This window comes from Scaptodrosophila lebanonensis, unplaced genomic scaffold (genome assembly GCF_003285725.1).
Source record: "Scaptodrosophila lebanonensis strain 11010-0011.00,11010-0021.00 unplaced genomic scaffold, SlebRS2 tig00000264-arrow-arrow-pilon, whole genome shotgun sequence".
Classification (NCBI taxonomy): Eukaryota; Metazoa; Arthropoda; class Insecta; order Diptera; family Drosophilidae; genus Scaptodrosophila; species Scaptodrosophila lebanonensis.
This window is the reverse complement of record NW_022060631.1, coordinates 51,682-67,351: the sequence shown is the minus strand read 5'-3', so window position 1 is coordinate 67,351 and position 15,670 is coordinate 51,682. Positions and strand designations below refer to the sequence as shown.

Genomic DNA, 15,670 nt, shown 5'->3' with positions numbered 1-15,670 from the left:
GCTCAATTTGAGTGTGTCTTTCGAGCTTTATGTTAATGAGCTTTATTTTTAACGGCAGTTTTCCACTGGTACACCCAGAATCCAGTTTTAATAGCCTATGTTTTCTGTCTCAACCCTCAGTCGGGTTATTCATACTAGACACGAATGTGCTTTTCGCTGCGCTTAAACAAATTTTTATAATCTCAATTAAAGAAAATCTTAACAGAAAGTACTCTGTCGTATTGCTTTTATAGTGCCGTGTTTTCTTCTCCAAGTGTCCTTGCGCGCCTGGTGTCATCCTGTTGCTGTGGGGGCCGTGTCTCCTGTTTGGTCGCGGCGGCTGGAGGTGTCAGCTAGCTCAGCTGCTTGTCCATGCTGCTGGTCGCTTAGGCTGGCCACGTGTCCCTTTTTCAACAGTATTACACTAGTGTTGGTAGGATTGCATGGGTGTGAGTGCGTGCCTATACTGTCATTACGTGTTTTCGATTTGACCTTGATTTGTCTTGACCTATTGTGTCTTGACCTTCATCTATCTTGACCTTCATTTGTCTCGTTAATTTTTCATTCTTATTTATTTTCATTCTTATTTATTTTCATTCTTATTCATTAATTTTTATTCATTTTTCAAATTTTTCACAGCTTTTCCACAGCTTTGACAAAAATTTTTTGACTTTCTGTCTGATCTTGTGCATTGGCTGCCCGTGCGTTTGAACTTTCCCCTGCCTGGTTATTCTGGCCGTGTCGATTTTCTGGCTGCTGCAGTGCGTGGGTGCTGATTTGTTTCTCCTTTGTGGGTCAGGTCTGGTAAGTTCGCGCTGTTTGTGGCCATACTTCTGCACGTGCTTGGGCCCGGTGGTGGATTTTCTTCTTGTGTGGTGTGGCCCTTAGCATTAAGGTTAGTACTACAGTGTCATCCTTGTTTTTTGCAAATTTAATTATCCGATGAATAACTCGACTCTAAGCTTTGACCATTAAATAAATTTCTTCTATACTAATCTCCATACTTTTTCCTTTTTCTAAAGATGAATCAAGATAGATCCAAGTTAACGGCGGCTAAGCCTAAAAGAAGTCCAAAGGGGCCTCCCTTGGTTACTTCTAATGTCCTCTTGTGTGCCGGAAGTTCCAAGCCCACTTCACTTTCACCATCTCCAAAGAAGGACACTAGCAAACATGAACCTTCTAGTTCTACTCCAAAGAAGGTTTTTCACCCAGTTATTAATTCCACAACCGTGGTTCGGCGTTCAGGTGATCTCCATATTCCCGTCAAGCCCTATAATCCATCTGTGGAGGAGGCGGCAAACCTGGGTAGCAACACGGCATCGCTTTATAAGCGTGCCAATGCACCCCATACTTCGCCAAAAACACGACGCGTCCGTTCCAGTGCTGCTGTGCGACGTACCTCTGCCTCGGCAAGGGCCGCTCAGCACGACACTCAAAGGCGCGATGCCCAGGATCAAACCAGGCCAGACCTCATTGAATTGGAAAGTGACGAGGGAGACCTTGACAGTGACTCGTCCCATATGGAAGGCTCGAGTGCTCCTCCTACTACACCACCAAACCAGCATACTTCTATACAAAATGAAGTTGCGGAGCCTACTCCCTCACAGTCCGACTTGGAGAACCAGGGTAAGCCAAATTTTGCTCTTATTTTCTCTGGAAAGCCCCCACCCATTCAGGTAGAATGCGATGATGCCTCAATATTGCTCACTTCCTTGTCAAATGTGGTATTGCCGACCATGTTTCTTTTAAAAATGGGCACTTTGGGCAATGTTTGGGTGCACTCCAAGGCTCCTGACGAATACAGGAAAATTATTCATTTTCTTGATGCTAATGATTTTCGGTATCACACCCATCAGCCAAAAGAACTCAGGCCCCTTCGTGTGTACGTCAGAGGCTTACCGCGTGCTACCCCTCCTAAACATATAATTGACTCGTTAACTGATCAGGGTTTTGATATAGTGAGTGTTCACAACCCTACCTTTGTTGACAAACGCAAACCTGATCAGGCTGTGAAATTCTCTCCAAATGCATTTTTTGTTAATCTTCTTAACACTCCCAAAAACGAGAGAATTTTCCAAATCAAGAACATTGGTAATTATATTGTCCGTGTTGAGGCAACAAACAAAAATCTTGATATACCGCAGTGTAAGCGATGTCAACGCTTTGAACACACCGCAAAATTTTGCAAACATAATCCCAAGTGTGTTAAATGTGGGAATGACCACTTGTCAGCCACCTGCACAAAACACATTGATACACTTCCCACATGTGCTAATTGCAATGGCTCTCATACAGCCAATTATTCTGGTTGCCCTATTTTAGCGGCACTAAAAGCCAGACGTAACAAATTCCATCAGCTTCCGGCTCGAACTCGTGCACTGCAACTTGCATCAGCTCCACTTAGACAGGCCGATTTTCCTCCTCCGCCCAATCCATCAAAGGCCAGGCAAAATATTGAAACAGCAGATGGATCTTTCAATACGGAATTTACTAATTTCGTTAAAAAAAACCCTACTCCACCAGCAGAAGGCAGCCTTAAAAAACCGGTAGCGCAGCCTACAACATATGCCGACATGGTACGCTCCCTTAGTACCAAACATATTCTTGCGGATATTCCGTCCCAATGGCAAGGGGAAAAAATTCCAAGAATACTGGGAAAAACTGCAAATATCCCTTCAACTTCACAAACGGTACGCTCTCAGCAAATCCCCACAGTCTCAAACCAGAGAGACGGTCCCCAAACCGAGTCTCCTACTACAAACTTTTTAAATCTTCCTGAAAAAGAATTCAGAACTTACGTTTCGAACAGTTTTGATTACATGCAGTATCAAATTACCTGCTTTCAAAATCAGCTAAAGGCCTCCTTTGCCAGGATGGAGCAGCTGGTTCTCTCGCTTTCCAATCACAATGAATAACACAATCAGATTGTCAATTTGGAATTCAAACGGCATTCGCCGCAAGTTCCACGATATTGAACTTTTTCTTATAAGCAACAATATTGACATTATGTTAATTTCGGAGATTAAACTCTCCTCCAACATTACAACTTCGATTCCTGGCTATGATCTTCTTTTCGCTTTTAACCAAAATACTCGGTCTGCTGCTGGTGGTTCGGCTATCATTATTTCTAAAAAAATTCCTTATCAGCCTCTCCCCCCAATTTCGGAAGAGCATTCTCACATTTGCCGCATTGTAATAAATACTTACATCGGTTTTATCACTATTGCCTCCTGCTATTGGCCACCTAATCAATTGGTTTCACATTTGTTTTTCTCAACACTTTTTAACCAACTTGGCGACAAATTTTTCATTGGAGGCGATTGGAACGCCAAACACCGATTGTGGGGCAACTTTCGAAGCTGCCCGCGCGGCTCAGCTTTAGCTGACATTATTCTATCTTCTGAAAGATTAAATATTCTTTCTACAGCCGAGCCCACTCATTTTCCACGTAGTGGCGCTACACCGTCTGTATTGGATTTTGCTGTAACTCGAAATATTCCACATTCCTTAATGAGCATCAGTAGGCACTTTGATTTAACAAGTGATCACCTCCCACTCATCGCCACTTTAAAATTTGGATTATCATCAATATCTCTCCCCCCAGATACTGATCTAACTGCAAACTCGAAACTTTTCACAAAAAATACCAATGTTAAAAATTTCAAAACTCTTCTCAATAATTGTATCCATTTAAATATGGACATCAATACAATTAATGATATAGAGGATGCAATTAACATTTTTACAGCAAAAATTCGTTCTTGTGCCATCGCAGCCACACCGACTTATAGCCCGTTCCCTTCTCATCAAATATTTTATCGGCCTCCTTTAAAAGCCGAAGCCCTCGAGCTGGCTCGCCTAAAACGTCAATTGAGAAAACTTTATACTCGCTCTCGATCTCCAGTTCACAAATCGGATTGGCTATTTGTTTCACGCATACTTTCCAACTTCCTTAGACGAATTCGAGCGGATCACTTTAATTTTATTTTACAAAACGCCGATCCGTCCAAAAAAGGTGGTTTTAACCTGTGGCGCGCCACTAAACACCTTAAAACACAGCCTCATATGGTCGCTCCTATTAAGGATGCCGCTGGCAATTGGTGCACTGCGCCCTTGGAAGTTGCCGAGGCTTTTGCTAACGAATTGGAAGCTCGCTTCACTCCACTAGATTTTGCCTCTAGTGCGCAAACAGAACATGTATTAAATACAATCGATGATAACTCTGCTGTAACTGCATCACCCGTTCCCATCCGTCATGTCAGTCCGTCTGAATTAACAAATCACATAGCAAGTTTAAAGATCAAAAAAGCCCCCGGCTTAGATAATATTACTAACCAAATTTTACGTTGCCTGCCTCAAAGGGCTATCATGTTTTTAGTTAAACTCTTTAACGTTATGCTGAGGCTGCGATATTTTCCATCATGCTGGAAATGCGCAGCTGTTACCATGATACCCAAGTCTGGTCGTTCCCTAAGTCAATTAAAAGACTATAGACCTATTAGTTTACTACCCGCTCTTTCCAAACTATTCGAAATTGTCATGTCCGTCCGATTATACGATATTCTTGATTTTAGTAATACTATACCTGATCACCAGTTTGGCTTCCGTAAGGAGCATAGTACTATCCAGCAAGTACATCGCATTGTGAATCATGTTCATTGTACTTTTGACCGTTACCAATATACCTCGGCTGTTTTTCTTGATATTGAACAGGCATTCGATCGTGTGTGGCATAGCGGCCTTCTATTTAAACTAAAAGCGATATTGCCCCAATCATTATACGAGCTTTTCGTTTCCTATTTATCAAATCGCTCCTTCTGTGTTAAAGAGAGGGGTAGCTTTTCATCTGTACGTCAAATTCGAGCCGGTGTCCCGCAGGGAAGCATCCTCGCACCTACCCTCTATAATGTCTTTGTTAGTGACATGCCAACTCCGCAACTTCCTAGACTTTGTCGTAGTAGATCACTCATTGCCACATATGCGGATGATACTGCAATATTATTCAGCGACGCTAATGCTTCTGTATGCGTCAGTCTAATGAATAATTTCCTCGTCACCTTTTCCAACTGGGCAAGGTCTTGGAATATCAAGATAAACTGTAGGAAATCATCCCACATGCACTTTACATGGCGGAATCTCCGTATGTCCGACGTAAGATTAGATAATGTAGTCATACCATTGAAATCATCAGTCGTATATCTGGGCTTAAAACTAGATAGAAAACTATTATGGAACAGTCATATTGGTACTATTAGATCGTCACTTATAACTAAAGTACGTAAATATAATTGGCTTCTAAACTCACGTTCTCGCCTCAGCATTCGAAATAAATTGCTTATTTATAATCAGATTATTGCGCCATCATACAAATATGGAATTGAACTATGGGGCTGTGCCGCAGATGTTCATATTAGAAAAATTCAAACCATACAAAATTCTACTTTACGTCGCTGTACAAACGCTACTCCATTCGTGAGAAACTCCGATATTCATAACGCTTTTAACATTGCTACGGTTTGGGATCAAATTAATCTCCATGCGAGCAGATATAAGGAAAAAATTCGTACGCATGAAAATGTCCTCGTTCGGGGATTACTTTCTTTAGCACCTGGTAATGGTCCACCAAATCGCTATCGACCTAAGAATTTATCAGACAGAGTCCCTCCACCCAATGTTTTCCAATAAATTCTCTATATCAGTCATTTCCTATTATATTTATACTCTTATTATGCATTAAGCATACATATATGGTATAATTACATCTATACGTTTATTTAATTACATGAAATTTTATAATTTCATTTTTCTACACTTTCGGTGTATAAATCTGATAATACTTTCTTATTATTTTTCATAGTTACTTTCATCACAATTAATATATTATACTTTACTTATCTGTCCACCTGACCACTACTAAAACTAAACAGCCACTACATAAAGTAGGCTATTCTTAGTAGTATACATGCTGCACTGCAATACTGCGCTCAATGGGTTCTGCATACGTACTACACACACATCTTTACATTACGCATACGAAGCACTTTTCTGATATACACGCCTTAGAGCTTTTAACATATGTTTGCTTTATTATTCACACTGCGTATATGAGGCGCATTACTGACCTATCCCACTTTTCTAGCTTCAATTCACGCTCGCCTAGGTCATTCACCTATTTACACGCTTGCTGGAACTCTTATACTAAAATGCTCTCCGTTTATTCTCTCACGAGTGTCTTATTTCTGTCTCCCTTATTTAAAGTATTGTCGTTCTTTTCACACGCCTACAAGTCAGAGCTTTCATTTCCCCTTTTTTCATCGCGGGCAACTTTTTATTGTAATATTTTTATTGCAACTCTCTGCAGCTACTAAATAAATTATACAAATACAACTCTAATTAATTAATTTTTTCACCTCATGTAGTATTTCCTTTATCTACTCGATTTTTTCTACATCTAAAGTAAACTCAGAATTTTTCAAATTTACCGCCAACCTTCTTCTTCGCTCTGAAATACGGCGTGTTGACATTCTTTTCGCTCCTATGTTCTTACGCATTGTCAACGTTGTTCTGTCTCGTGTGGAGTGCCGGTGTATACCACGGCAACACTACATCAGTAATTTAAATTCTGATAAACTTTATACACTTATACGCTGAATTATTGTGGATTAGATTCGCCGACTGCATGGTAACTGTGCACATCATGTCTCAGTCGCGAACTTGTCCAACAATTATTTTGTATTTATTACAGAACTTCGATTTTGCCAGTATGTTTTTTCCCTATCTTAAACTTCTGTCGCCTGATCTTGTCTGCTGGCCAGTTTGGTTCTGTGCGGCATGTATTTGTATAAAAATTTGTTATGTTACCTACATTTTAGTATGTTTAACATAACATTGTTAAACTTCCTATGGTCAATTGAGCAACCTGCAATCCTTGATTATTTAATTTTATTATTCATACCAAAATTGCAGTTTGGAAATCATCTTGGTGACCTGTTCCAATCACCTATTTTGTTATATGGCAGGGCTGCTGTCTTCCTGTTGGATGTTGCTGCAACGCGGGACAAATATTGATTTATTGCGGATATATTTATCCCAACGATACTTCTCAAACGCCTTGATGCAGGAAATTCGGACCCAACCTCGCTACAAATAGACAAACATTCATACAGTAAATATTACAAATTACTTAAATCAATCATCCATAACCATACACAACATTCATAACTGCATTTAAATACCGCAATACATAATAACTAATTCATTTTTCATACAAGTATATCATCGGCTATATAACCTTTTTATTTTCACCACATAATCAAAATATAAACAAAATATATTGGCTTTTAAATTCACATACAAATTAATTCACCTAATTTTTAATCTTATCACAATAATCATCTGCCTGGAGCCCGGATCTCTCATCCCTGTAACCAATGTTCGCAAAATTATGGACACACGCGACCTCGGAAGGGACGCCCATACTCCTTACGCTTGGTGTTACATCCTCCTCCATTAATTCCTGACGTTCGCAAATTTATTAATGCATCATGGTCCGGACAATTCGTCGACATTTCTGCTTCTCGTTAGTTAAAAAAAAAAACCTACAAAGTAAATATTAATTTGCTTATAAATTACTTACACTATATTACATACTATAACTAATATCATATTACCTTATACAACTTTACATTTAAACTCATACATTTATACAATCAAAACGCATATTTACAAAATCTCATCACGTAATAGAAACACACATTTACACAACTCATCACATTTACACAATGCATCACTTTATAAAATACAAACCACAATAACTAACTTAAACCAACACTCTGTAATTGATAAACCAGTCACACATTTAATAACTATTTATATCTCCCGCTAAAACCTACAAAGCAAATATAAATTTGCTTATAAATTATTTACATTAATACACATACCATAATTAATACTATATTATTTCACACAATTCTACAATTTAAAATTTATACACCTAATTAAATCGTATATTTACATAACTTCATAGAAACACACATTTACACAACTCATCACATTTACACAATGCATCACTTCATAAAATACAAACCACAATAACTAACTTAAATCACCACTCTGTAATTGATAAACCAGTCACACATTTAATAACTATTTATATCTCCCGCTAAAACCTACAAAGCAAACATAAATTTGCTTATAAATTATTTACATTAATACACATACCATAATTAATACTATATTATTTCACACAATTCTACAATTTAAAATTTATACACCTAATTAAATCGTATATTTACATAACTTCATCACTCAATGGAAACGCATATTCACACAAGTCCACATTTTATAAATTTGAAACCACAAATAATTAACTTAAAACAAAACACACTATAATTTACAAACTAGTCACCAATTTAATTACTTATTTACATTCCCCGCAAAAATTTACAAAGCAATCATAATTTTGCCTATAAAATCTACATACTATAACAAACACTATCATTTCCACACAACTTCACAATTAATTACATGTATCTAATCAAAACACACATTAAATAAAATTCCATCATCGAATAATTAATTACACACACTTAACGAAATCACACATCTACACAATTCTTCATTTCATAAATTAAAAGCCACAATAACTAACTCAAAATAATCACATTTCACTTAATAAACTGTCAAGCCAATATAATAACAATAATCTATAGTTGCATAATTCATTATATCAAATAGCCCATAACATCATAAAACAAGCCTTATAAATATTATAAAATTACAACAAAAATTTCCTAATAACGCACATCATAAATCAATCATTAATCCATAAATTTTTCAAACCACATAAAGTAAACAATAATATAAATAATTCATTTATACGCACATTATTCTTCAATCCTGTCGTACTGGGTCCTGGACTCCTACCCTACACACACATCATTCCGTCTACACACACTTCTCTGCACACATTGCTACACTCATGCCGATTCACACCTTATAATATACTCATCATCAAACAGCACACTCTACCATAAATCACACATCTTTATTGTTTCTCAGGATTTATCCTCCATATAACAAAACACTAATTAGTTCTTCATTTTACTTCCCAAACTTTAATAATGGACTAACTGGCGGCTTCTCACAAGATCGTTTCTTTTGGCACATCATCCCCGGACTTGGACATCATTCAGCCTCGGAACTTCTGCAGCACTAACTTAGAATCTACTTTAATTTATAAACATTGTTCCATTGTCATAGTCTATAAGCCCACATTTATTGTTACTAGCAACGTATACATACATATTATTTTGTTAAACTTACACCTCACACTTAAAAAAAAGCCTGAGCCACACGCATTTCAAAATATTGTCTTATATAATTTTCAAAATGAAACAATTTAATTTTTCATTTCAATGTAATAGCTTTTATTTTTTACTTTATAAACTACATTTACTATTCTTAAGTCCAAAAATTTTGTCTTATATATTTTGTTAAAATTCTTTAAAAATATCACATTTACTTATCACACTAAATTTAAATATTGCACATCATATCACACAAATTTAATTATTTTTTATATACTTTTATACCACTATTTGTGCAACATTCACAATTTAACTTGCATTTGCTTACCACATTATACTTATATATTGCACACCATATCACATAAATTTAATTATATATATACCATATTATACTACTTTTGCACAACATTCATAAATCTAACATGTACTGCTTATCACATAGTAATCAAATATTGCACATTGTATCATTTAAATTTAACTACATTTATACTATACTATTATGCAACTATGTACAACACTCACAAACTTAATGTACCATTTGGTGCCCCCAAGAGGGAAGGGGTACCTAATCATCACTGCTTCGGATTCTCCCCGCATTCCCTCCACTCTTCTAAAAGGGAAGGATTAAGACAAATTTAAATGTTGCTGCCTCCTATCACTGCACACTCTTGGCTGTAATTGGGATTAGTATTTAATTTTAGATTAAGTTTGTTGTACCCATTTCTCGGCCTTGTGCGCCATAATAAACGATATAAAAAAAAAAAAAAAAAAAAAAAATGTGCGGCATGTATTTGTATAAAAATTTGTTATGTTACCTACATTTTAGTATGTTTAACATAACATTGTTAAACTTCCTATGGTCAATTGAGCAACCTGCAATCCTTGATTATTTAATTTTATTATTCATACCAAAATTATTTACCTTGCATCTAAATTTCACTAAATCACATAGTATGCTTCGAAAAATTTCTTTTCATAGCCTTGTACTATGTCTTCGATTCATGTTGCTCCTTGATCTAATGGAGGTTTTTCGTGCTTGGAGGGACCCAGACCCGTGTATGGTGTGAATTTTTTACTCTATACAGCTGGATTCTGGGCCCTTCTTCGCCCCTCTACCATCTATGGGCGGTTATGCCGACTGGTGCTCTGATATGCTGCCTCGAGCAGCGATATAAATGAGCGCTTCTTGGCCATGGTCGCTCAAAACTCTTCTATTTCCTGGGTCTATAATTCTTCTTTATCACTATGAATAACCTATATACTCTCTTTTCTTTATCTATTCTTTATAATATTATTCTCTTTTTGTCAAAGAGTAACCTATCAGTATGAGCGAAGTGTTTTAAGCCCCGCTCTAATAAATTAATTCTGCTCAATTTGACTGTGTCTTTCGAGCTTTATGTTAATGAGCTTTATTTTTAACGGCAGTTTTCCACTGGTACACCCAGAATCCAGTTTTAATAGCCTATGTTTTCTGTCTCAACCCTCAGTCGGGTTATTCATACTAGACACGAATGTGCTTTTCGCTGCGCTTAAACAAATTTTTATAATCTCAATTAAAGAAAATCTTAACAGAAAGTACTCTGTCGTATTGCTTTTATAGTGCCGTGTTTTCTTCTCCAAGTGTCCTTGCGCGCCTGGTGTCATCCTGTTGCTGTGGGGGCCGTGTCTCCTGTTTGGTCGCGGCGGCTGGAGGTGTCAGCTAGCTCAGCTGCTTGTCCATGCTACTGGTCGCTTAGGTTGGCCACGTGTCCCTCTTCAGCGGTGTCACACCTGGCGTCTGCGGGACTGCCTGGTTTTGTGCGGGTGTGCGGTTGCTACACTGACCCACACCTCTCCAGTTAATTTGGTAACGTGCCTTTCTTCTCTACTAACCAAATACTAATTATTCCGACTTCTCAGCCTTGAAATAACTTTCGCTGCGTATTACCTGTGATGATATACTGCGCTCTTCACCATGGATCTGTCTGCCGCTATGTGTCCCCACACCAATTTTGGATTTATATCGAATGATGGCTAAATGGCCATTACTCATGCTGCTTCTGGACGCAACGTGTGACCCAGATTGTACACATTACTGTCATCTCGTCTGCAGTTTGGAAATCATCTTGGTGACCTGTTCCAATCACCTATTTTGTTATATGGCAGGGCTGCTGTCTTCCTGTTGGATGTTGCTGCAACGCGGGACAAATATTGATTTATTGCGGATATATTTATCCCAACGATACTTCTCAAACGCCTTGATGCAGGAAATTCGGACCCAACCTCGCTACAAATAGACAAACATTCATACAGTAAATATTACAAATTACTTAAATCAATCATCCATAACCATACACAACATTCATAACTGCATTTAAATACCGCAATACATAATAACTAATTCATTTTTCATACAAGTATATCATCGGCTATATAACCTTTTTATTTTCACCACATAATCAAAATATAAACAAAATATATTGGCTTTTAAATTCACATACAAATTAATTCACCTAATTTTTAATCTTATCACAATAATCATCTGCCTGGAGCCCGGATCTCTCATCCCTGTAACCAATGTTCGCAAAATTATGGACACACGCGACCTCGGAAGGGACGCCCATACTCCTTACGCTTGGTGTTACATCCTCCTCCATTAATTCCTGACGTTCGCAAATTTATTAATGCATCATGGTCCGGACAATTCGTCGACATTTCTGCTTCTCGTTAGTTAAAAAAAAAAACCTACAAAGTAAATATTAATTTGCTTATAAATTACTTACACTATATTACATACTATAACTAATATCATATTACCTTATACAACTTTACATTTAAACTCATACATTTATACAATCAAAACGCATATTTACAAAATCTCATCACGTAATAGAAACACACATTTACACAACTCATCACATTTACACAATGCATCACTTTATAAAATACAAACCACAATAACTAACTTAAACCAACACTCTGTAATTGATAAACCAGTCACACATTTAATAACTATTTATATCTCCCGCTAAAACCTACAAAGCAAATATAAATTTGCTTATAAATTATTTACATTAATACACATACCATAATTAATACTATATTATTTCACACAATTCTACAATTTAAAATTTATACACCTAATTAAATCGTATATTTACATAACTTCATAGAAACACACATTTACACAACTCATCACATTTACACAATGCATCACTTCATAAAATACAAACCACAATAACTAACTTAAATCACCACTCTGTAATTGATAAACCAGTCACACATTTAATAACTATTTATATCTCCCGCTAAAACCTACAAAGCAAACATAAATTTGCTTATAAATTATTTACATTAATACACATACCATAATTAATACTATATTATTTCACACAATTCTACAATTTAAAATTTATACACCTAATTAAATCGTATATTTACATAACTTCATCACTCAATGGAAACGCATATTCACACAAGTCCACATTTTATAAATTTGAAACCACAAATAATTAACTTAAAACAAAACACACTATAATTTACAAACTAGTCACCAATTTAATTACTTATTTACATTCCCCGCAAAAATTTACAAAGCAATCATAATTTTGCCTATAAAATCTACATACTATAACAAACACTATCATTTCCACACAACTTCACAATTAATTACATGTATCTAATCAAAACACACATTAAATAAAATTCCATCATCGAATAATTAATTACACACACTTAACGAAATCACACATCTACACAATTCTTCATTTCATAAATTAAAAGCCACAATAACTAACTCAAAATAATCACATTTCACTTAATAAACTGTCAAGCCAATATAATAACAATAATCTATAGTTGCATAATTCATTATATCAAATAGCCCATAACATCATAAAACAAGCCTTATAAATATTATAAAATTACAACAAAAATTTCCTAATAACGCACATCATAAATCAATCATTAATCCATAAATTTTTCAAACCACATAAAGTAAACAATAATATAAATAATTCATTTATACGCACATTATTCTTCAATCCTGTCGTACTGGGTCCTGGACTCCTACCCTACACACACATCATTCCGTCTACACACACTTCTCTGCACACATTGCTACACTCATGCCGATTCACACCTTATAATATACTCATCATCAAACAGCACACTCTACCATAAATCACACATCTTTATTGTTTCTCAGGATTTATCCTCCATATAACAAAACACTAATTAGTTCTTCATTTTACTTCCCAAACTTTAATAATGGACTAACTGGCGGCTTCTCACAAGATCGTTTCTTTTGGCACATCATCCCCGGACTTGGACATCATTCAGCCTCGGAACTTCTGCAGCACTAACTTAGAATCTACTTTAATTTATAAACATTGTTCCATTGTCATAGTCTATAAGCCCACATTTATTGTTACTAGCAACGTATACATACATATTATTTTGTTAAACTTACACCTCACACTTAAAAAAAAGCCTGAGCCACACGCATTTCAAAATATTGTCTTATATAATTTTCAAAATGAAACAATTTAATTTTTCATTTCAATGTAATAGCTTTTATTTTTTACTTTATAAACTACATTTACTATTCTTAAGTCCAAAAATTTTGTCTTATATATTTTGTTAAAATTCTTTAAAAATATCACATTTACTTATCACACTAAATTTAAATATTGCACATCATATCACACAAATTTAATTATTTTTTATATACTTTTATACCACTATTTGTGCAACATTCACAATTTAACTTGCATTTGCTTACCACATTATACTTATATATTGCACACCATATCACATAAATTTAATTATATATATACCATATTATACTACTTTTGCACAACATTCATAAATCTAACATGTACTGCTCATCACATAGTAATCAAATATTGCACATTGTATCATTTAAATTTAACTACATTTATACTATACTATTATGCAACTATGTACAACACTCACAAACTTAATGTACCATTTGGTGCCCCCAAGAGGGAAGGGGTACCTAATCATCACTGCTTCGGATTCTCCCCGCATTCCCTCCACTCTTCTAAAAGGGAAGGATTAAGACAAATTTAAATGTTGCTGCCTCCTATCACTGCACACTCTTGGCTGTAATTGGGATTAGTATTTAATTTTAGATTAAGTTTGTTGTACCCATTTCTCGGCCTTGTGCGCCATAATAAACGATATAAAACAAAAAAACTGTGCTAGTGTTGGTAGGATTACGTGGTTAGAGTGCGTGACTGTACCAGCTCTCAACCTTTGCTCCGTTTGACCTTCAGTTGTCACTTGACCTTCAATTGACTTTCACCTGAACTTGATTCATAATAATTTTTTATTTTTCTCTTTTCTGCTTAATAGATTGGCATTCGGCTTTTTGTGCGCTTTGGGCTGCCTGTGTGTGGGGATCCTTTCTGCCGGATTTTTCCTGGCCGTGACTGGTTTTTGGGCGCTTCAGTGTGTTGATGTATGGTATTGACTCCTCAGCTTAGAGAGTTGGATCTTATGTGCACATGCTGGTAGAGTTCTGACTTTGACGCGTGTACGGGTTCGGTAGGAGAATATTTTTCCGCACAGTGTGGCTTTTTGGTATCGTGATTATGCCGCTGTGTCGGTTTATTTATGCAATTTATTTCATATTTAAACAAACTATAAAATAACTCGACTATAAACTTATTATTTCGTACAATTTTCTCTTTTCATAATGAATCAAGAAAAATATACACTGGTCACTGCTAAACCCAAAAGAAGCCCTAATCGGCCTCAATTGGTTACTTCAAATGTTCTGCTTAGTGGAGGCTCTACTAAGCCTGCAACTCTCTCATCATCTCCAAAGGAGGATAATCGCAAAAATGAACCATCTTGTTCCACTCCCAAAACGGATTCTCATCCTGCTATCAACTCGTCTACAGTTACACGTCGTTCTGTAAACGCACAACTTTCGGCTCAACCTAATAACTCTTCTGTTAAGGCGGCCGCAGCATCAGGCAATAATGCGGCTGCACTTTATATGCGCGCAAATACTACTCACATTTCTCCTAAAACCAGACGAGTTCGCGCCAGTGTTGCTGTGCGGCGCATATCTTCCTCAGCGCGTACTGCCCAGCACGATGTGCAGAGGCTGGATGCCCACGACTCCCTAAATCCTGACTTAATTGAGCTCGTTAGTGATGAGGGTGATATGTCCGGCGACTTATCTCCTGGAGAAGATGCAACGGTTCTTCCAGCTTCACCACAACCAAACCAATTACTGTCCTCTTTCACATCTGATCACGGAAACTTGTCAGCTGTGGCTCCCTTGGATTCTGTGGCTCCTACTGCTCAACAAGCAAGTAATTCAATGGATCAGGGTAAGCCTGTACTTTTTCATATTACGTCTGGTAAAC

General features: G+C 36.5%; 1 protein-coding gene and 1 long non-coding RNA gene across 3 annotated transcripts; both read left to right on the top strand.

Annotated features, from left to right (window-relative positions):
- Positions 1-755: 755 nt before the first annotated feature.
- Positions 756-14,119, top strand: LOC115630062 (flocculation protein FLO11-like). Of its 2 annotated transcripts, XM_030526695.1 has the most exons (5): positions 756-874; positions 1,002-1,605; positions 11,187-11,578; positions 11,819-12,018; positions 13,563-14,119. In XM_030526695.1, the coding sequence occupies exons 2-3, from the start codon at positions 1,002-1,004 to the stop codon at positions 11,195-11,197; spliced, it is 615 nt and encodes a 204-aa protein (XP_030382555.1). In that variant the 5' UTR covers positions 756-874; the 3' UTR covers positions 11,198-11,578; positions 11,819-12,018; positions 13,563-14,119. The 2 variants fall into 2 exon arrangements, with proteins under 2 accessions (XP_030382555.1, XP_030382556.1); XM_030526696.1 differs by lacking the exon at positions 11,819-12,018.
- LOC115630063 lies at positions 6,963-10,029 on the top strand. The gene is made up of 3 exons (XR_003995988.1): positions 6,963-7,144; positions 7,385-7,584; positions 9,129-10,029. It is a non-coding gene; the product is annotated as an uncharacterized LOC115630063 (long non-coding RNA).
- Positions 14,120-15,670: the final 1,551 nt, after the last annotated feature.

What these genes read in the sequence shown, in the direction of transcription:
- LOC115630062 (XM_030526696.1), top strand. Translation starts at nt 1,002, where the DNA reads ATGAATCAAGATAGATCCAAGTTAACGGCGGCTAAGCCTAAAAGAAGT.